Source organism: Eubalaena glacialis, chromosome 11 (assembly GCF_028564815.1).
Source record: "Eubalaena glacialis isolate mEubGla1 chromosome 11, mEubGla1.1.hap2.+ XY, whole genome shotgun sequence".
NCBI lineage: Eukaryota > Metazoa > Chordata > Mammalia > Artiodactyla > Balaenidae > Eubalaena > Eubalaena glacialis.
In genome coordinates, this window is record NC_083726.1 from 18,157,033 (window position 1) to 18,180,792 (window position 23,760).

Sequence of the window (23,760 nt, forward strand, 5' to 3'; positions counted from 1 at the left end):
ATCCTGCCTTGGTTTATGAGGCCATGACCTTCCTACCTACTTCTCCAGCCTAATTTTATTATTATTTTTTTACCCCTCTCTGAGCTCTTCAAGCTACAGCAGTACTGAGGGCCTTTCAGGTCCCTGAATAAGCCATGATCTCTTTCCACAGAGTTCTCTTATTTGGTGTTCCCTCTGACTGGCTAACACCAATGCATTCTCTTCCTCTTAGGCAAGAACCACCCCGCAACCTGTCCCAAACCCCACTTGACACGTGCCCCGACCCTAGGACTCGTCACACTGGACTGTCACTGGCACTTCCCTCACCCGCCTCCCTGCTCTGACTCACATCCTAAATCCTTGCTGCTCCCCAGTGCCCAGCACAGTGCCAGGCACATGGCTGCATAACAGATGCGCTCAGGGAGTGACAAAATAGCATCCAGGGTTTTAATCTTGTTAATCAGCCGCCAGCTTGGAAAAAAGAAAAAGAAAAAAGCCCTATCAGAGGAGTAGAACATTCACCTCTGAGCTTCAACGTCATAAGAGAACCAACAGGTGGAGAGGCACAGTGGCAAACATCAAGACTTAAAAAGGGTTCCCATGGTGCCAGGTGTACTGCGGGAGCAGGCCTTTGGCTGACCTCCCTGCGGGCCCGGGCTTCAGGAGGACACCTGCCTCTTCACTGCACCTCTCTGCCCAGCTGGCAGTCATCCTGCCAAGATGCTGCCGCGCTCTCACTGCTGCTGGGTCACAACACAACACAACATGACACGACACGATACAACACCACCAAGTGAGGCGGCAGGAGGCAAGCACACGTCAGCCTTTTCAACCAGCCCACTGAAAACCGAATTCGATTAAAAAATTAGACACTCGCATAACCAAGTTGGGAAGTTATGTCTTTATCCCTGTTGGAGATGACTGTTGTTATTTTTAAGTATCTTAGACTTTTAAATATACTCACTGTCGTGGGTTGAATTAATTCTCCCAGAAAGATGTTCAAGTCCTAAGCCCTGGTACTGTGCACATGACCTTATTTGGAAACAGGGTCTTTGCAGATGTAACCAAGTTAAAATGAAATCATGCTGGATCAGCGTGGGCCCTAATCCAATGACTAATTATCCTTACAATAGGAGGGAAATTTGGCCTAGATACACAGGAGATAAGATCACTTGAAAAGCAGAGGCAGAGACTGGAGTGATGCATCTACAAGCCGAGAAATGTCAAGACTTGTCGGCAACCACAGAAGCTGAAGCGGCAAAGAAGGCATCCTCTCCAGAGCGCCTTTGAAGGGAGCACAGCCCTGCTGACACCCTGATTTCAGACTCTAGCCTCCAAAACTCTGAGAGAATAGATTTCTGTTGTCTTCAAATGCCCAGTTTGTGGTGGTTTGTTACATCAGCCCCAGGAAACTCACACACTAAGTGTTCTTGAAAAAAAAAAGAAATTAAGTTAATTGGCTCCTTCCCTAGACAGTCTCAGTCATTACACTGAATAAAAGACATACTGCCTGTTCTTTAAGAGCTTTTAAAATCTATTCTCTTTTCAATTTTTATTTATAATTTTTGAAATTTAGTTTTACTTCACAAGAACAAGTTTTCAAAAAAAGAAAAAAAAAACACACAGAACACAGAACAGAAACACAGAACAAAACAACACATACAAAGTTTTCTATGAATAATGCCACTAAACAGGTGCATATTAATACAGAGGAAGACACTATCCGTACTCAGGGAAAAGGCAAAGAAAAAGGAAATGAGAACATTTTTCCAGGCTGCAATTCTCAGCTCCATACCTAAGCCTCTTTATGAGATAACCTCTCCCTACCTCCAAGTTCTCCAGCTAGACACTTTTTTGGTTTCCAGGCCCTACTTAGTGGTATCACAATATTCGACTCTTGGAATGAGCACTGACAGGCATGAAGAAACACTGACACCCAGAGGCCCACACTGGTCAATTTCCAGTTCCACTGCCATTTGCTTGATCTTTTACAAGCCTCACTTTCATTCTCATTCTTTGATGTCAAAAGCTCACAAGGTAGACATCATTTAGCCTCCAGGTAGCTCAGGGATAACTAGGATTGATGCTCCTTCTGGGTACGGACGGCATTATTAGCTGACTGCCATGAAAATAATTTAGGACACATGATAAATAAAAGATTTGAGGCACATCTCTATAAAGCACTCTCACCATTTTTACCATTTAATAGCATGACGGTACTATCCGGTTACCAGGAATGAGAAACATATGAAAGAGAAAAAATCATTTCTAGAGACAAGGCTTTCTTTTGAGATAGTCTCCATCACTAATAAGCTCTAAGGAGGTAAAAGTAGCTCGAGTACAGCAGAAAGAACACTAGCTGCAGAGTCCTAGATCTGCCCCCTGTAAGCCAGGTGACGGTCACTTTGAAACAGAGCCTTTAAAACGTAGCGACCCACCTCTGCGCAGACGGGGTGGATTCCGATGGTGCCGTCCAGCTGGTCTTTGGTCAGCCCACATTTGAGAGCTGCTGCAAAGCCCTGGGTAACTTCTCCAGCATTTGGACCCAGTATGTGGAAGCCCACAACACGTTCCTAAGGTACAAAAGAATAATACAATTATGCGGCTTTCCTCCCCTTAACAGACTGGAATATTTCCCCAGTCTAATCTAAAACCCCCATTCAGAAATGGCCAAGGCTTATACTAATGCTTGCTGCTAAAAGCTGTCTAGGCTGAAGATACTCCAACATGGGCCAATACAGAGCGTGTGGTCACATCAAGCAAGAAGGAAAAGATAGGAATCGGCCATGCATGATGATGAGGAAAAACATGAAAAGCAAAAATGTGTGCAACCCCGTAAGCACCAATATGTTCTGGAAAATGTTTTCAAAGGGCTGTTCCATTGTGCCCTCATCTCCTCTATCTGATTGTCTCAAAGCTCCAGATAAACGACCTGTGGTAGCTGAAACATTTAAGAGCAATCATTCAAATTAAAAAATCATTTACACTAAAGTTTTGGGGGTAGATAGCACAGACTTAAGATCCTTCCAATGTGAAAACATTTTTTTAAAAAATTTTTTATTGGAGTATAGTGGTTTACAACGTTATATTAGTTTCAAGCGTACAGCAAAGTGAATCAGTTATGCATATACATATATGCACTTTTCTAGATTCTTTTCCCATATAGGCCATTACAGAGTATTGAGTAGAGTTCCCTGTGCTATACAGTAGGTCCTTATTAGTTATCTATTTTACATATAGTAGCATGTATATGTCAATCCCAATCTCCCAGTTTATCACCCCCCCTTACCCCCTGGTAACCACAAGTTTGTTTTCTACATCTGTGACTCTATTTCTGTTCTGTAAATAAGTTCATTTGTACCCTTTTTTTTAGCTTCCACATATAAGCAATATCATATATTTGTCAATCTCTATGAATGAAAGCAAGAAAAAAAAATATTTGGCAACTCTGAAATACCTGTGTGGGAATTATTTTGGATAAATTCTAAATCCCAAACTCAAGCTACCTCTGCCAAGAGCAGGGAAGCAAGCCTGTTGCGTTCTACTGCACAGACTTTCCGAGCCAGCTCGGGGCTACTGCATCCAGTCCAGCACCCTCACAACAGACCAGGTAGCTCAGGCGGTGAGGTGCAGAGCCTTATCTAAGGTGCAATGCTCCTGGAAACAAACAGGAAGGGCACTCTGTATGTGATACATTCCACGTTAGACTCTTACATTATTCATCCTGACAGTCAGGGGTTGTGTATATGGATAAATAAAGCACAAAATATACTAGGCTCTTGAAATATGCTAGATTTACATGTAATAATATGGATAAATCTCAAACTGAGATTCAAAAAAAAAAAAAAGTGCAGGCTTCTATTTAGCTGAGGATACCACTCTTCTTTAAACCACATTGTATGACATTTATGGTAAGTAATAGGCAGCAAACATATAAAAATATGAACAGGTGAGAGAGTCCAACTTGAGGACAGTGCTGCCTCTGGAGTAGGGAAGGAGTGAGGGGTAGAGGATCAAGAAAGAATATGAAAGACGGCACCGGCACTGGCTAGTGGTTAACAGCACGGATTCTACGTTGCCTGGGACTGAATTCCAGCTCTGCCATTAACTAGTAAGTACCCTGGCACAACTACTTAACTTCCACGCTTCAGTTTCCTCGTCTATGAATGCGGATAACAATAGCACGTACCTCATAGGGTTATGTAAGGATTAAATAAGTTCATACATGTGGACCATTAAGTAGTCCCTGGCACATTTCAAGTGTTCAATTACATATAGGCTATTATAAACTGCCTCTGTGATGGTTTATCTCTGATAAGAGAAAAGCTCTGAAGCAAATACACCAAAATGTTAATATTCATTTGAGTCTGGACGGTAGGTACATTCCCCATCCCTTTCTGTAAATTTTAAATATTTCGTGTAAAAAAAAGAGTAGCATACAAAAAGCATAAAAGCCTGGTAAGCAAGTATTATCTAAAACCAAGCACATTTAGACGGTGTGAAGTGACCGACTCAAAATGAATAAAGCAAGCCCCAAGGATGGTCAAGTTCCAGAAGCAAGCTTTTGTACGAGATGGCTCATGACAAAAGAGCAATGACAAGTATTTGTCTCTTCTAATACTATCTTTTTTAATGAAAATAACTGACAACAATGTCATCCTATTTATCGCCTCAGTCATTTTAATTAAGGTGAGTTTACCGGTAATGAAAATTATTTTTCACATTATATAAAAAATGCCATTATTAAAAAATAATATGTCATTATATAAAAAATGCCATTATTTTTCACATTATATAAAAAATGACATGGCAGTTCAAAAAAAAAAAGGACAAAACAACTGGATACAGTTAAAATTAAAGACTTGCTTGGTGTGAAAGAAACTTTTGAGGTTTCATTCATTGCCTTGTGCAAATGAAGTATCTCTTGCTAGACATGAGGCTGCCAATGAGAACGTCTGACATTTTCTCCTTTTCTCCTTTCTCTTCTACAGTAGCATGGTATCTAATGTATACTCATACAAATGACTTTTTTAAAACTTATGTCTGAAAAGATAAAACTCTACATGAAATTGTTCTCTATGTCAACTCTGTATAGCTTGTTAGAGGTTATCCTAGTATGTCCATTTTTAAAATGCATCTATGATGATCTTTTTTGTAGAGGATCCAGGTTTTCCTAGAACCTTGGGTTCTACAAAAAGCAATCTGCAACTGTGCTACTGTGTACAGTGGCAGTTTCTAAACAGGATATATCAGTTAATTATACTCAAATCCCAAGATAAGAAAATGAGTTTATTAGCCTTTTAACATATGGATTCTTTAGCACTGTTTATAGTTTTACTGGGGACGCTTTTTTTAAAAGTAAGATCTCAGCTAAGTTAAAAATACCAATTCTCATAAAGATTCAATCCACATAGGTGAGGGATATCAGGAGGTACAAACTTCCAGTTACAAAATAAATCAGTCACCGGTATGAAATGTACAGTGTGGGGAATAGAGTCAGTAATTATGTAATATCTTTGAATGGTGACAGATAGGATACAAACTTGGGTTATTACTGTTCTTTTTTGTTTTGTCATTATTTGTAGACAGTCGACGGCTTCATTGGTCCCCTCTAATAACACAAGCAGTTCTCAAGTTGTCCCTCTGGTTCCTTCCTCCAGAAAGTTCTGACTGCCTGCCCACTACATCCACTGCAGAGGGGAGTCAAGCAGTGTCATCATGGGCCTCGCCCTGGGATAATGTCCCAACAGGAGACCTACAGGTGGAACACTAAAGGAATGCAATGTGTGTACCATGTGAAAAATTAGCAGAAAGGAGTAAATAAGATTAGCACTTACACTGTCTTTGATATTGCAGACTATTTTTGCATAACATTTGTTGTTATCTCTTGATGGAATCGTCCATTCCAATGGCCAAAAGTAACTATGGAAAACCTAAGAAGAGGGAAGCACAATTTAGACCCATCATCTTAAGAAGTTATGTCTGTCAAACATGAGTTGTGGTGTGAAGACGGTGGAGGCTCTTTAATGTTTAATTATTAGACTTTCATTAAACAATAAAATTCATGGAATACATAGGAACCTGGTCAGAAGGTAAATAACTTTAAACTCATAGTTGACAAGCCCTTTTGCTATAAGCTCATCCCTTAATTACATTTAATTACATTTCAACCTCCAACGAATAAACCTCATGTAACAACAACAAGAGCAAACAAATGAGAGAAAGAAGCCATGTAATTACTTGCTGTCTTGCATTAGGAAAAAAACAAAACAAAAAAACACCATCCAGCTACCTCATAGGAATGACAACTTTGGGCAAGAAACAAGTAAGGTGCCAGGAACAATTATAGCAATTATCTAGTTCTCTTACTTAATACCTCCAAAAACATTTTCTCCTCTGAAATTATTCACCAAAAGTACTGAAGGAGAGAAGGAAGGAGGGAGGGAAGATGGTAGATAGAAGGACAAACAGACATCCTTACTGATATTTCATAAACTTAAGTCTTGGATGACTAAAGGGATTTTTTTCTCCTCCAACTGCTAGCCTCAATTCAAAACATATATGGTTGGCAAGACCTTTTAAAAACGTACTGATTATGTAAACATTATATAACATTATTTTATCTTGTAATATGATGTGATTTTTTTTTAATGTGGGTTACAATACTGAATGTGTAGTACTGCAACAATTACACCCAGAAAAAAATGATTAAAGCAATTATCCCCAAAGGCTAACAACTGCTGCGTTGTAAACATAAGCCTATGAGTAACTGTTTCCTATTTCCCTTGCATTTCACAAGATTTCAACTCAAATGCATTGTTTTTATAATAAAAAATGCAAATTCTAATAAAACGAATGCCAAAGATTATCTGTGAAGAAATACAGAATACATATATTAAGAACCTTAAAATTTAAATACCTTCTGATAACAATCTATCCTCAGCAAAAAATCAGAAAGAGACAATGAATAGCAAAGAGGTTCAAAATTCTATTTATAACAGTGAAAAACTGTAAATAATCTAATAAAAGAAAGGCTTACCAAATTACCGTACAGCACCCCTAAAGGAAATATTGCACAAGTCATTTTTAAAAGCGGTGTTTTTAGAGGGAAATTGCTTGTGACTTAACATTAACTGTAAAGTACAACAGAAAACCGCACATAACTTAATCACGCTTAAACTAAAATATATATACCTACACAAAATTATACACACACACAATATATAACATACAAATACTTAGAGATTAGAATATGCAAAAATATTAATAGCAGTTACCTTTTCATGAATTAAAATTTCTGTTTTCATATTTTCCTAATTTTTAAAATTTCCTATGAGGATATACTATTTTTTACAATCATAAGTGTGTTTTTGTTTTTGTTTTTTTAATATATAGATCTTAAAAGTTCACTTGATAACAATACTTTCATTCACTGTACAATCACTCATAGACACAATATCTAGAAATATTACAGACAGGCAAACAAGTGAAAATTTGATATTTTAGGCTGAAAATCAGAAAGAGGTTTGGCTGTCACATGTAGAAAGCTCCTATTTAATACAGTCAACTCATATTTAGCATTCCTAATGGAAAAGATGAACATAACAAATTATATCATTTTATTATTTTTCAATCCAAAAACTAACTTTCCTAATTTTAGAATGCATCCTGTGATTTTATTTAAAAAAAAAAAAAATGATAAGAAGAAGGATTGCCTTCCAAAGCATGTTGGCTTTAGGATAATATTTTTTTTTTTTTTTGAATTTTTGAATTTATTTGTTTTGTTTGTTTTTTCATACTGCAGGTTGTTATTAGTCATCAATTTTATATACATCAGTGTATACATGTCAATCCCAATTGCCCAATTCAGCACACCACCATCCCCACCCCACCGCAGTTTTCCCCCCTTGGTGTCCATATGTCTGTTCTCTACATCTGTGTCTCAACTTCTGCCCTGCAAACCGTCTCATGTGTACCATTTTTCTAGGTTCCACATACATGCGTTAATATATGATATTTGTTTTTCTCTTTCTGGCTTACTTCACTCTGTATGACAGTCTCTAGATCCATCCACGTCTCAACAAATGACTCAATTTCGTTCCTTTTTATGGCTGAGTAATATTCCATTGTATATATGTACCACCTCTTCTTTATCCATTCGTCTGTCGATGGGCATTTAGGTTGCTTCCATGTCCTGGCTATTGTAAATAGTGCTGCAATGAACATTGGGGTGCATGTGTCTTTTTGAATTATGGTTTTCTCTGGGTATATGCCCAGTAGTGGGATTGCTGGATCATATGGTAAATCTATTTTTAGTTTTTTAAGGAACCTCCATACTGTTCTCCATAGTGGCTGTATCAATTTACATTCCCACCAACAGTGCAAGAGGGTTCCCTTTTCTCCACACCCTCTCCAGCATTTGTTGTTTGTAGATTTTCTGATGATGCCCATTCTAACTGGTGTGAGGTGATACCTCACTGTAGTTTTGATTTGCATTTCTCTAATAATTAGTGATGTTGAGCAGCTTTTCATGTGCTTCTTGGCCATCTGTATGTCTTCTTTGGAGAAATGTCTATTTAGGTCTTCTGCCCATTTTTGCATTGGGTTGTTTGTTTCTTTAATATTGAGCTGAATGAGCTGTTTATATATTTTGGAGATTAATCCTTTGTCCATTGATTCGTTTGCAAATATTTTTTCCCATTCTGAGGGTTGTCTTTTCGTCTTGTTTATGGTTTCCTTTGCTGTGCAAAAGCTTTGAAGTTTCATTAGGTCCCATTTGTTTATTTTTGTTTTTATTTCCATTACTCTAGGAGGTGGATCAAAAAAGATCTTGCTGTGATTATGTCAAAGAGTGTTCTTCCTATGTTTTCCTCTAAGAGTTTTATAGTGTCCGGTCTTACATTTAGGTCTCGAATCCATTTTGAGTTTATTTTTGTGTATGGTGTTAGGGAGTGTTCTAATTTCATTCTTTTACATGTAGCTGTCCAGTTTTCCCAGCACCACTTATTGAAGAGACTGTCTTTTCTCCATTGTATATCTTTGCCTCCTTTGTCATAGATTAGTTGACCATAGGTGTGTGGGTTTATCTCTGGGCTTTCTATCTTGTTCCATTGATCTATTTTTCTGTTTTTGTGCCAGTACCATATTGTCTTCATTACTGTAGCTTTGTAGTATAGTCTGAAGTCAGGGAGTCTGATTCCTCCAGCTCCGTTTTTTTTCCCTCAAGACTGCTTTGGCTATTTGGGGTCTTTTGTGTCTCCATACAAATTTTAAGATGATTTGTTCTAGTTCCGTAAAAAATGCCATTGGTAATTTGATAGGGATTGCATTGAATCTGTAGATTGCTTTGGGTAGTATAGTCATTTTCACAATATTGATTCTTCCAATCCACAAACATGGTATATCTCTCCACCTGTTGGCATCATCTTTCTTTCATCAGTGTCTTATAGTTTTCTGCATACAGGTCTTTTGTCTCCCTAGGTAGGTTTATTCCTAGGTATTTTATTCTTTTTGTTGCAATGGTAAATGGGAGTGTTTCCATAATTTCTCTTTCAGATTTTTCATCATTAGTGTATAGGAATGCAAGAGATTTCTGTGCATTAATTTTGTATCCTACAACTTTACCAAATTCATTGATTAGCTCTAGTAGTTTTCTGGTGGCATCTTTAGGATTCCCTATGTATAATATCATGTCATCTGCAAACAGTGAGTTTTACTTCTTCTTTTCCAATTTGTATTCCTTTTCTTTCTTTTTCTTCTCTGATTGCCGTGGCTAGGACTTCCAAAACTGTGTTGAATAAGAGTGGTGAGAGTGGACATCCTTGTCTCGTTCCTGATCTTAGAGGAAATGCTTCCAGTTTTTCACCATTGAGAATGATGTTTGCTGTGGGTTTGTCGTATATGGCCTTTATTATGTTGAGATAGGTTCCCTCTATGCCCACTTTCTGGAGAGTTTTTATCATAAATGGGTGTTGAGTTTTGTCAAAAGCTTTTTCTGCATCTATTGAGATGATCATATGGTTTTTCTTCTTCAATTTGTTAATATGGTGTATCACATTGATTGATTTGCGTATATTGAAGAATCCTTGCATCCCTGGGATAAATCCCACTTGATTGTGGTGTATTATCCTTTTAATGTGTTGTTGGATTCTGTTTGCTAGTGTTTTGTTGAGGATTTTTGCATCTATGTTCATTTTGCATCTATGTTTTTAATTTTTTTATACAGCAGGTTTTTTTTTTTTTTAAATGAAAGCTTCTTTATTTATTTATTTATTTTTGGCTATGTTGGGTGTTCGTTTCTGTGCGAGGGCTTTCTCTAGTTGCGGCGAGCGGGGGCCACTCTTCATCGCAGTGCGTGGGCCTCTCACTGTCGCGGCCTCTCTTGTTGCGGAGCACACGCTCCAGACGCGCAGGCTCAGTAGTTGTGGCTCACGGGCCTAGTTGCTCCGCGGCATTTGGGATCTTCCCAGACCAGGGCTCGAACCCGTGTCCCCTGCATTGGCAGGCAGATTCTCAACCACTGCGCCACCAGGGAAGCCCTATACAGCAGATGCTTATTAGTTATCCATTTAATACATATTAGTGTAATATGTCAATCCCAATCTACCAATTCATCAAGAAAAGAAGTGTTAATAATGTGTTACTGATAGACTGATATTACCTGCTACTACTAAAGCATATAATAAAGAAAAGATTAAGAAATTTAAAATAGACTTTTATGTTACAAAATTTACTCTGATTCACAAATCTGGTCTTTTAGAAGGTTTTACTGGAAACTTTTTTCCCAAGCAATTTAAAACAGCAGACCCTTTGTGCAGCATTATTTGTATATATAAAAGTAGTTATTTCGTGTGCATTTTCCTTGACTATATACAGGATAAAAGGTGACTGGCAAAGTTAGTATAAATTAGAGGGTAATGGTAGAAAAAAAAAGTTAGTAAGACAGTAGAAATGTAGGTACTTTTTAGTTTCCTTCCTTGTATTTTTAACCATATAAATAATAAAAAGAAACCAGTAAAAGTGGTTTTAAAAAGTAGAACTAAGTATTACTGGGTCAACTGATAAAACTGATAAATGGAAGGCAGGTCAGATTTAAGTATTGTATCAACATTACATTGTCTAAAAAACAGTAACCACTATGTGGTTATACAGGAAAATGTCCTTGTTCATAGGAAATACACATTAAAGTATTCAGGGGTAAAGGGGCATTCAACTTACTCTCAAATGGTTCAGGAAAAAGAAATACACACAGATGCACAAAGACAGAGGAAGAGAACATGCAAAGTATAAAACAAATGGGCAAAATGTTAATAATACATGAATCTGGATAATGGGTATACAGAAATTCTTTGGGCTATTTTTCAATTTCTCTGTATGCTGAAAGTTATTTTAAATTTTGGGGGGAAAAGTAGTAGTAAAGAGTAGAACTTACCTCAATATTTTCTTCCCCGAATTTCTCCACAGCCTTCTCTTCAGAAAGACCACAAGCACCATATTCCAAAGGAGTGAAAATGGTCGTTGGAACATTGTCGTAGTCACACTGTTTCAAAATGGAGGTAAAGAGTTATGACAGAAGGAATTATAACTCAAAAGAGCATATACTTCAAAAAGGTTCAAATTTAGGAGAGGAAAGCAGACTAATAAAAACCTACTATGCTGACAACCATTAACTGATGTGATAAAATTTCAGCAGAGGTTTAAAGTCTGTTAATACTAGTCATGAATAAACGATTTGCATGGCTTCTCCACCCATCTACCAACAGATATTACAAGGACATACTTTCTCTCCCTTAAATAAAGCAGCCAAAAACAACACCAGTGCACCCAATGCTGAAAGTCTCCTATTATTAGTGGCAGAAGTTAACAGACTTTATTGGAAAATCAATCAGGCAATACAAATCAAGAGCCATAAAAACATTTAATAATTTTTGGCCCAATAACACCACTTTTAGAAATCTATAATAATAATTTAATATATAGCAAAAGCCACATGCATTAATTGAGCAATGCCGCAGTTCTCATCAATAGTGGCAATATTGGAGTGGCTTTAAAATGCAAATAAGGAAGTGATTCTGTAGTACATATTTTCAATGCAATCTTATACAGCCATTAAAATGGTAATGAAGACCACAGCAACAAAAAAGTTCATGATTATGACAGTATTTCCAAAGCACATTTTAATAGGCATAGATGACGGAAGGGTTCTGAAGTCAAACAAGTTTGTAAAATGCTTTATTAAGCAAATAAACAGGTTTCTCAACTATCAGATTCCTCAGAGCCTTTGATATGTTGATGTGAATTGTGAAAAATGTAATTATGTAAGTGCCAAATATGTTTGCCAATGTTATTTGGTAAAAACCTACCCAGTCACATTTGGACATAGAGGTGAAGCCTAAATTTAAGGTAAGCACTTAAAATATGAAAAATACAATTCTCCCTCTCTAACACAGTAGGGTGAAATTTTTAAAATGTGCCTCCCTCTAGAAATAGCATATATAGTATTTTTTCTCTAAACAGAGCACAAATCCTTGGAATTCTGATTCAAAAGTAAAGGCAGACATCCGCTTACAGCCATAATGGACCAGGTTTACTTCCTGTTTTAAACAACTAAAAAATGGGACAAATATGAAATACTTTTTAAGACACTGGCTGGTAGGGTGTGCAGCACTGTGGTCCCTGTGAGAAGGGAAACAAATGAGGTGAGACCAGCGATTGCTCTAGTCTCCTGCCCAGAGCAGTTTCCAGCGCTTGGTGCAAAGAGAGGGAACAGAGTGCAGGGTCTTTCTGAGTTATGGAGACAGAGATCCAAGTTCAGGGAAGCCAATGTGGCCCGAAGCTGCAGGGCAGAACACCAAAGTGGGTGGAGCTGCACAAAGAGAACTTAAGATCTGCAGAGAGGGCCTCCTGAGATTTGGGCTGAGTACTGATCTGTAAATGGATGCCAGAGGAAAGCACTCAAGCGTGAGGAAAGAACCACTGGAAATCAGTGAGCCCCCAAATGACCAGAGCTCTTACAGGACGGGAATCAGTTTCTGTTCCCACAGGCCAGAGTAGAGAAAGAGTTCGTAGTAAGAGGAACGGGGCAGGGTCCTTGGAAGGGTAACAACTGAGTAGTGGAACTAAATTGGGCCTAAATGAAAGGCTGCTGTTGACAAACCCTAAAAAAGCTGAAAAGCAAGCTACACAAGGATAAAATTAATCCCTTGTAACATAATGGGCCACCAGAACAAAGTCCAACACTACATAAAGGAATTCAACAAAACCCAGCCCCCAACAGTGTAAAATGCACAAAGTGCACATCCATCCAAAGTAACACGACATGCAAATGAGCAAGAACACACAAACTAATACCAAGAGGAAAATCAATCAAAAGAAACAGACATTGCAAAAGAGATAAGGGGATTAACAGAGGACATTAAAAGAGCTATTATAGGGACTCCCCTGGTGGCGCGGTGGTTGGGAGTCTGCCTGCCAATTCAGGGGACACGGGTTTGATCCCTGGTCCGGGAGGATCCCACATGCCATGGAGCAGCTGAGCCTGTGTGCCACAGCTACTGAGCCTGTGCTCTAGAGTCCGCGAGCCACGGCTACTGAGCGCGCGTGCCGGAATTACTGAAGCCCGTGCACCTACAGCCCGTGCTCCACAACAAGAGAAGCCACCACAATGAGAAGCCCGCGCACCACAACGAAGAGTAGCCCCTGCTCGCTGCACTAGAGGGAGCCTGCGCACAGCGGCGGGGACCCAACACAGCCAAAGATAAATAAATAAATAAATAGTTTAAAAAAAAAAAAGGAGCTATTATAAATGTGTTCTGTAGACTCAAGAAACTAGAGAAAAATAGGAATCCGCTGAGGAGAGAAAAGGAAAATATATTTTAAATAAGTAAAACTCGTAGAGATGACAGAAACTGCTTGAAGTGCAAACTACACAGAATGGGATTTATATCCCAAGACAGTGCAAAACAAAAGATCAGTGGACTTGAAGACATTGCAATAGGCTCTCTAAAAAAATAAGGCACAGAAACAGGGAGAAAAAACATGAACAGAGCATTAGAGACCCACTGAGGGAACCAACATTCATCAATGTGAGGCTGAGGGGGAAAAAAAGAGGGGGAAAGCAGAAAAATTAATTGAATGGCTAAAAAATTTCCAAATTTGATGAAAACTATGAACAGATAAACCCCAAATCTCTACACACCACCAGCAGAATGCCAAAACATGCAATGATCAAAATGCTAAAAAACAGTGATAAAAAGAAAATCTTAAGAGGAACAAAGATAAAAATGATGGCATATTCTCTTTAGAATCTATGCAACCAGAAGACAATGGGCAAATATTTAAATAAACACTGTAAATCTAGAATTCTATATTCAGCAAAAATATCTTCAAAAAAAATAAAGGCAAAATAAACTTAAAAAAAAAAAAAAAGCCAAGGAATTCCCCTTGAGCAGACATGCACTAAACAATTGTTAAAGGAAGTTCTTCAGGCAGAAAACGGTGTATTAGATGGAAATATGGATCCACATAAAAGACATTTTTTCTCCTTGGTCTAAAAATTCAGTTTCCAATTGGCTTAAATAGACTATTGTGGCCTAGCCTGAGAAATGTAATCCTTTTTTTTTTTTTTTAAAGGTTTTCTTTCTTTTTTTTTTTAATTAATTTATTTATTTATGGCTGTGTTGGGTCTTCGTTTCTGTGTGAGGGCTTTCTCTAGTTGCGGCAAGTGGGGGCCACTCTTCATCGCGGTGCGCGGGCCTCTCACTATCGCGGCCTCTCTTGTTGCAGAGCACAGGCTCCAGACGCGCAGGCTCAGTAATTGTGGCTCACGGGCCTAGTTGCTCCGCGGCATGTGGGATCTACCCAGACCAGGGCTCGAACCCGTGTCCCCTGCATTGGCAGGCAGATTCTCAACCACTGCGCCACCAGGGAAGCCCTCCACTTCATTTTATTTAGTAGAAGCACCTCTGTACTTGGTGGTGGATTCTTTAAGTCTTGAGACATCTGCTCTATCCTCAGCACGCTTTATAATCCATACTTCCCAAATCTTCCTTATCTCTTAGACGATACATTTTCATGGTTAAGACAGCAGTACCTACAATCAGATGTGGACTGGATTATGCCTTGGCTGCCTCCAAGCATTGTGACCTTGGACAATTACCTAATTTCCTGTAAGATGTCAGCATTTTCCACAGCTGCCCTAAGGTGGAACAAGGTATGTGTATACAGCACTTATTAGCACAGTGCCAAGCGCGTCAAACATAGCCGCTCTCTGTCGCCTTTCCTCCCAACACTCTTACGAAGCAATGAATATGTTATCAATTTTGAGGGAAGGCACAAACACCCATGATTCAATTTGGGTTCTCTTAAAATCCCAGAACAGATTTAATTTAGGCAGGTGTTTATGTTAAGCTGAATTTTTCAACAGAGAGCTGCTCCTTTAAAAGGAAGGAAGGAAGGAAGGAAGGCAGATGTGGATCCTCTGACGTTCTCAGATATGTGGGAATGTTCTATTAATGCATACTGGACAAAACTAAAAGGATTACGCAGTTCTTTAAAAACAAAACAAAAATGTGTAATTTCCCCAAATACAATTAACCTAGATATCTATTAGCATTTCAGCTTTGTTTACTATATTTGAAGGACAGACTGGTGAGATTTCAAACTCAGGGAGTTAGCACCACCTGTTTACTTTCCTGTTCGGTAAAGCACTTGTCATATTAGTTAGACTAAAAACGGGGGGAAAAAAACGAACAACAAAAAGAGTCCTTTAATTTCAATTTCCATTAAATTCTGATGCTGATAAAAGCTTAAGGCACTTTAAGAAAGAATTTGCTCTACCTGGCCAATGCCAGAATACAGTACTATGCTCACACATAGAAGGATATGTCCAAAGTAAGTGGATTCACTAGATATTTTTTTTTAAGGAATTTTGTGCTACAATAATTTTAAATTTATTTAGTACCAAATTTTTGTATATTTGCCCTCTGGTTATTATTGGTATAAAAAAATCTCTTTCTGTTTTAGGAAATCACAAAGACTCAAGGTCAAAAACAAATTAAATGCACCTCACATTTTATTTCTGAATACCCCTTTCTTGGTTCACCATTACTCAAAAACTCCAACAGTTAAAGAGGTAGTTAAGTTTATTTCAAATAGTGATATGAACCAACTACTATTCCCTGGATGATCAGACAACCTTGGATTAAAAACCCTTTTTAACCTCAATCCTGTTATCCTCAAAACATAAGATTTTATCATGCTACAATCCAAACCAACTCCAGGTACATTCAAAATGCTTGTCACAAATTCTACTAGCAGTATTCTTTGAAGTTTCAGTTGCTGTAACCAAACTAAATCAACCCATGATAATTTATGCACAAGGAAAATGGGTAGTGACTAAATTCTTTACAATCGATATTTCTAGAATCCTTTTAAAAAAATATTTAGGGAAGGAACGTTGGTAATGGGCAGGGGATATAAGGGAAACCTCTATACCTTCCTCTAAATTTTGCTGTGAACCTAAAACTGTTCTTTAAAAAGTCTTAAAAAACTAATTAGAGCATATTTATTCTTTTCTTGCCATCTAGTCCCATGAGACACACAACCAAGAGTTTCCATTTCCTGCAATGACTTTTAAAATCACTTACACATTCAACACTCCAAGAGCAGAAGATCTGTTTTTAGAAAGGACAGGGGAATAAAGCCTGAATACTGGTTTAAATAGCTCTGCACATTGACATTACTACCTAGATCCCCAAATCCTTTTGCAGCCTAGACAGGGGCCATAAAAAGATTCAGAAAATTATAACTCAAATTGGTAATAATGAAATTGATGTAAAATGCAACTATTAGGAGTATATGGAACATAATAGTGCTGAAACTTGATTAACCAGGCTCATTTTATTCTTAGTGCGATTCTAAGAGTGACAATTTCCATAATAAATCACAAAGGTACAGTGGTCTTAACAATGTCTTGTCTGGAATAGAGTTAATAAAGCGCATCTAGGATGCCATCATCAAAATAACTAAATTATTCAAGACCTGGAAAACTTCACAACCACCCTACACAGAGCACCAGGAGGTACCATTACAACAGCATGTCCGTGGTGACAGCCCCAACACTCACCTTGACAGCGGAGCCCCCATACAGCCTCTGCACCAGCAACCTTCCTGCCTGGATTGCCACTGGGGTGAGCTCCAGCTTCCCCTCTAACACATCGCCAATGGCATAGATGTAAGGCACGCTGGTCTGCTCTTCATCTGTGACAGGTATTTTTCCAGTCCTGCAAATTCATTCAGTTAAAATCATCATCAATTACCACTATTAAGTAAGTAGATCAAAATCCCCTTTCTCCCAAAGAAGCCCAAAACTGTGGCTCTAACTGAGGGCAATGTTCTCATGTATTACCAAAACAACAACAAAACTCAGAGGAACCAAAAGCTTAGAGATTCTAGCTATTCTGAAAATCAAAGGAATAAGAAAACTGTAAGAAACCCTGGAATGGGAAAAGTAGAACACAGTGGTTAAGAATGAATGAGGATTCTAAAGTGTGATAACCAGGTCTGTTAGTTATTACCTCTGTGATCTTGGGAGGGCTATTTAACATCTCTAAGCCTCATTTTCCCACCTATCAATGGGAATAATGATAATGGGAATAATTGTGAGAAGAAAAAGAATACCATCATTTACCTTAAGGAGTTGTGAGGACTGAATGAGAATGTGTATAAAACATTAAGCACAATAGTCCATGGACCCCAGTAAGTACAGAATAAATGTTAGCTGTTAACATTATACAAAATCTAAACCTTGGCCCCAGTTGGAAACAGGCAAGTAGGTTATTAAAATGGTGGAACACTTGGGCTGCTAAATCTTATCAGACCTCCTCAACTCCCTTGTCTATCCAACCCAAAGGGGAAAGAAAATAATAAAGCAAAAATGCTCACACTAAGATTAAGAAATCTCTTCTGTATAAATGTTATTCCTGGAAGGGGGTAGAGGGGGCACCCCGTATTTTCAATTTCCAAGGCAGCTAGCCTCTCAGAGCACTTGTTTTTACTTGGATATAAAAAGGGCGATACTGGGAAATACCCCATGCTACTCCTGTAAGCAGACAACAGAGTCTCAATTACCCAGTGCAGTGGTATAGTCCAAAGGGATTTTAACTTATAAAACATCAAAGTTTTCAGACTGGTAGCTGTCACTAGAAATGTAGCGACCACTCTAGTGATCCTAAAACTTGGTAGCTTTGAACATGGTTCAGATCTGCATATTCAATGAAGCTTTCAAAGCACATACCAGCAATTCACTGGGAAGTTGGATCTTTTTCTGTACACATATACATTAAAGAAACAAAATGCAAGCCAGTGTATCTCTCATTTAGATTTTGAAAAGGAAAAAAAAAAAAGACAAACAGGAAATATCATGATTGGCACTGAAAGAAGAGTCTTCTAAGCTTAAAAAGGGAACATTCCAACTATGGTAAAAACTAACTTTAAAATCTAAAACTCCAGTATTAATCGATCTTATAAATAACTGAAATAGTACTTAATAAAACATAATAAAGATTTTTTCTTACTGTTCATTTAACTTTACCCCCACGTTTTCTAAGCCAATTTCCCTTGTGCAAGCGTCTCTTCCTATTGCCAGCAACACCTGAAAAATTATTAATATATAGTGACTGTTAATAGAAAGGCTTTGCATGAGTTATTTAATCATATTTGTTTATTAAGGCGATGTGATTCATTTTCCAGACCTGGAAAGACATATTCTATTAAGATAATAATGCAAGAGTTTAAACAAATCAAAATCATTTAAATTAAATCTTCTAAACATGATATAGTAAAAAGCCTTACCTATTTCTTGTTAAGAAAAAGGGATTTAACAATTCCTTAATAAATCTAGCCAAGTATAGCGACAAAGACAGCATAGCCTATGACTGAAGTAAGTTATTTTTTTAAAGTGGTGGGCTGGGAAAATGAAAGAACATGGAGCAGAGAAATTCTAGCTCATTTTTAAATGTTGATACCTTTTAATAGCCATCTGATAAACAATATTTAAGTTATAGTGGAGAAAATTTGAATCCATCCCTGTACCAAAACAAATTATAATATCATAAGTAATAAAGGTGTCTTAGAATAGGAACAGAACCAAGGGTTTTGGAACTAGCAACCCAGCAAACATCCAGTGAGCACACTATTTGTTTTCTAATGAAGTAGGACCGAGGTCCACTCCTTACCGTATTATACTCTCCTTCGATGGTTATGTCACTATCAGTGGACTTAGCTACCACCCTGAGTCGGCCTGGTGTCCCTGCTTCAATTTGTTCAACCTACAAAAGTGATAAAGTTTTACTCCATGATAAAGACATGTATCAATATCAAGATGGTTAATTATGTCCTCTCCTTCTATCTGGTTAACCCAAACTTAAAACATGAAATTTGGCTTGTAAGGTCTTTTATGTCCCATCTCCCTCGCATTAACATCTTTAGGATGACATGTGGTTCTTTTATGTATTTCCTTCTTTCTCACTGCTTAATGTTTGCTAGAGGGGCTTTCCTTCAAATAGTTCTCAAACGGAATAAAATTCAGAGAGAAAGCACAGGAAAGGAGAAAGCCAGAGAAAGTACACTACAATCTCTAAAATTAAACCAATGACTTACTGCTTCTGCCAGGCTCCTATCTTATGACTTACCCAGAACCATTAATCCCATGCTGCTCACATTCGTAGATTCTCTTCTGACTACATATGTTCAGCTTTGTCAACAAAGAATAGACACGGAAATAGATCAATCACGATACAGATAAGAGCTAGAAAGCCCTAAAAAGCCCTAAAAATCATAGTGGGTGAGGAGGTATGTGGGCTTGTCATAACTAGGGGTTGTCTTCAGGTGAGGATGTAGGAATGGTGAGCAAGCCCTGGTACCTGTGCTCTGGCAAATGAGTCTGAACATATTAACCTACTACACATAGATGTCAACAGCCAAATCACGGGTTTCTGTACAATAATTACTGAAGAGACCCATAAAATCAACTGCAATTTCTACCCTACCTTTAAAATACAATACACTCTGTACGGGAAAACTGTGAAGCGTCATTTTATTTTCAACATCAACAAATAGTAAAGATTCCCTTCTAAAATGCCCTTCCTTTCTTACGTAGTTAAGCCCCTTTGAACATACTGGAAATGTCTTTCCGTTTAAATTAAAATATTCTAATTTTTGGAGAAGAGTTGAATTGGTCCATGGCTTAGATTTGCTTAAAAATATTAAAGGCCTCATCCCTCCCTCAAATTCCTTTCTGCCTCACTCACTTCTGTGTTCCAGTCAGGCCTTTCCTGTAACTAGCACATTTTCTGCCTTTAGAACAATTTCATTCCCCATGGCCTTTTTGCACATGCTATATTCTTGCCTAAAATGCATTCTCTCTCCCTCCTCTCCACAGAAGGCTTCGTCCACTGGGTCACTTTATAATACAGCCAGCATTCACCACCTGCCTACGGGGATCAGGGACACCGTGGTAACCCCAGCAAGATATTATGTACACAGACACAAGCTTATTTCACTAGGGATAGTCCACCACATTCTCAAAGGGCCTACAATGCCCAAAATGTTAAGATATTATAAAGGAAGATGCCACTTTTCTATCAGTATAGCATATACATACAGCTGTCGTTTGTCTAATCATCGTCGTAATGCTAACGCAATCTTCATGAGAACTCTAAGATAGGTGCTATCAATTATCATCATTTTACAGAAGAAACTGAGGCCCAGAGAAGTTAAGTAATTCTCCCAGAGTCATAACAGCAAGAAACTGGGAGAACAGCATTTGAACCCAAGTCATCCTGATCCCCATGCTCATCAAGAGATAAGCAGCATCAAGAGATTCATGGTCCCACAAAAAACCTAAGTTATTAACCCATTAAGCAATTTTTTAAATGACAGCTAAAATTCCTTAATTTTAAGAAAACAGTCCCATCCTTACTTGCCCTAAAGGAAACTGTTACTTTGAGATATGCGAAGTGATCGATTTTGCCACTCTTATGTATCAAAACATTTGTGGTAATGTTAACAAGTCTCAAATATAACTTGGCATATTATTCAGCATTTTCAAAAGAAGATTAAATGAGCAAAAAAGGCCAGCCCACATAACAAAATTAGATAATCATTTCCAGGGAGGCCAGAAAAATACAGTGCATCTGTGGACTATACTGTATACAAAGTAGAAATGTCTTTTGAAAGAAAAAAAAAAAAAAATCAGTCATCTTAAACTCTTATTTAAATAACTGGTATGTAGAAAGAAACAAGTGTAATAGACCAAAGATAATAAAATAATGGAATGCATAAAGGAAAGCATTAAACAGAAGAGAACTAATAAAGGTGGTAAAGTTGAGAAGGGAAGGAAATTATTAATCTGCAAACAATAACAAAGCTATTTAGGTGGTAGGAAGGTACCAGTTTATACACCTAAATCACACAAGTTGAGGAATTACAGCATTCCCAATGGTTTATAATGCTGAAAGGAGGCTTCTACCACTCACCCCAACTCTCTTCTCTTGCCTTTTAACATGAGTATAGAATCAACAAACATATAGGCAACCCCACTTACTTTTATTGGTACAAACTGTCTTATAAACTTGATACCATGTTCTTCCATATGTTCACCGATTTTGTTGGCCATGTCCTGGTCAAATCCTCTTAGGAGAATGGACCGTACCATAACAGTGACATCTAAACCAATGCCAGCAAGAAATCCAGCACATTCCAAAGCAACGTAGGATGCTCCAACCACCAGGGTCTTACCCGGGCAATAGGGTAAAGAGAACAGATCATCACTGAAAAAAAAAATTTTTTTTAAAAAGGAAGAAAAGAAAGAAGAGAAAAATGTTCATATGTGAATAATGACCATATCAAAGTAGACCTTTTTACTTTCCTAAGAACAAGACACTTTTAAGATTAAAAACATTCAATTAGCTACACACATAATATTTGAGAAGTTTTTATAAGGTCTTAGACACTCTCCTTTCTTGCCACTAAGTTGCTCTGGGAGCAGCTCAAGCTACCGTGGCTGAGCACAATAAACCATACAACTCTGACATTAGCCCAACTCCCAGTCAAACAAATTTATTCTGTACTATCCAGAATAATTCTCCACTTACATGTTTACAACCATACATTTGCAAACCCAAACTCCCACCCTCCTCCCACCACTCAGCTCTCCCTGAGGTGCAAACCCGGTGTTACTTCCCCTCACCTACAACACCAATTATCAAGGGGGGAAGAGAGGGACTTCCCTGCTGGTCCAGCGGTTAAGACTACGCGCTCCCAATGCAGGGGGCCCAGGTTCGATCCCTGGTCAGGGAACTAGATCCCGGCATGCCGCATCTAAAAGATCCCACGTGCAGCAACTAAGACCCAGCACAGCCAAATAAATAAAAAAGTATTAAAAAAAAAAAAAAAAAAAAAAAAGAGTGGGGAGAGGGGTGGGGGAAAACTTTCAACATATGGGTTTTATAATATGAAAACCAACTATAAAAAGTAAAACCTGACAGAATCTTCTAGCAGAGTGAGGAAGATACAAGACATAAGAGATCATAAAAGCACTGTTGGGAGATGAGTTTTTTAAAATATGAGAAGGGAGCCCATCCAAGACAGCAATGACAAGAGTTGTCAGCTGAGCTGCCCCCGATGAGGCTCAAAGGATAAACTCCTATTACAAAAAAAAGAAAAAGAAAAAGAAAAAAAAAGCCTGAAAACAAGTAATTTATAACACCATCAGAAAACCAGAAACTCCTGGGCAAAAAGCATCCAAGAAGACATACTTATCAACAATGTCTTAATGACTTCGTAATTCAAAACTCCTGAACAATAATGTCACCAGTGTTATCACTTGATGGACAAAAATAAACCACCCAGTAAAACCTTCTTGCTTGACTCACTGATTTCAGAAGGTCCCTCTACACTGACAATGCAACCATACAAACGGCAAAGAGTAAGGAAAAACTAGGATTTGAGAAACCTAAATGGCCTGCTATCCTCTAATTTTTTTAGTGTCTACATAAAGGTAATATGTGATTCTAGTTTTGAAAAAACAAAAACAAACGTATCTATCAATTATTTTATAAAATGTGAATATCCATATGGTTTTATATAGTATACACGTATAACATATACTCACACAAATATAAATTTCAAATATAAATATTGTAAGCATGTATCTATATGTTAGCAGCGATATTAACTCTTGGTGATAAGATGACCAATGTTTATAGTTCTGAATTTTTTTAATGTTCTCTGGTTTAAAATAGTTTTTCCTTTCTCTTTTTCCTAATTCCCTGTCCCTCTGGACAAAAACGTGGTGGAAAAACTAAGTTTCAGGAAAAGGATTAAATGGGTTTGAAGAAAAAAGAAAAAGCATAAATCCCCTTTTCTCCCTGCAATTTGTCCTTACCTGCTGATGCAGTATTCTTTGTCACCAGGGATACCCAAATAACGTGGCCTTTCACCGGTGGCAATGAGAAATCTCTCTGCAGAATAAATCTTCTCTTTGCCTTTGTTGTTTGTTGCCTACGAAGGAACCAATATATCAATTTTTAATAAATTATTATCCTTTAGAATTGTAAACGTTATAATTAAAAAGGCTGTTTTACCACATTGCCCAATTTGATCCTCATAAAAATTTGCTAATGCAGTAAGAAAGAGATACTAAGACTCTGAGTAGTTAAGGGATCGCTCAAAGTCCCAATGCTAGGAAGTGACAGAGCCAAGACTCAAATCCAGCTAATG

General features: G+C 37.8%; 1 protein-coding gene across 2 annotated transcripts in view; it reads right to left on the minus strand.

Moving 5' to 3' along the window:
• TXNRD1 (thioredoxin reductase 1) overlaps positions 1 to 23,760 on the minus strand; it is a 60,059-nt gene that overhangs the window by 7,614 nt on the left and 28,685 nt on the right. For both annotated transcript variants that reach the window (XM_061206293.1, XM_061206295.1), the window contains 8 exons: positions 23,426 to 23,541; positions 21,584 to 21,809; positions 19,215 to 19,307; positions 18,555 to 18,631; positions 17,105 to 17,261; positions 11,411 to 11,518; positions 5,817 to 5,912; positions 2,418 to 2,552 (listed from right to left, as the gene is read on the minus strand). In XM_061206293.1, the coding sequence (XP_061062276.1) occupies positions 2,418 to 2,552; positions 5,817 to 5,912; positions 11,411 to 11,518; positions 17,105 to 17,261; positions 18,555 to 18,631; positions 19,215 to 19,307; positions 21,584 to 21,809; positions 23,426 to 23,541 (1,008 nt within the window). The remainder of the gene's footprint in view (positions 1 to 2,417; positions 2,553 to 5,816; positions 5,913 to 11,410; positions 11,519 to 17,104; positions 17,262 to 18,554; positions 18,632 to 19,214; positions 19,308 to 21,583; positions 21,810 to 23,425; positions 23,542 to 23,760) is intronic.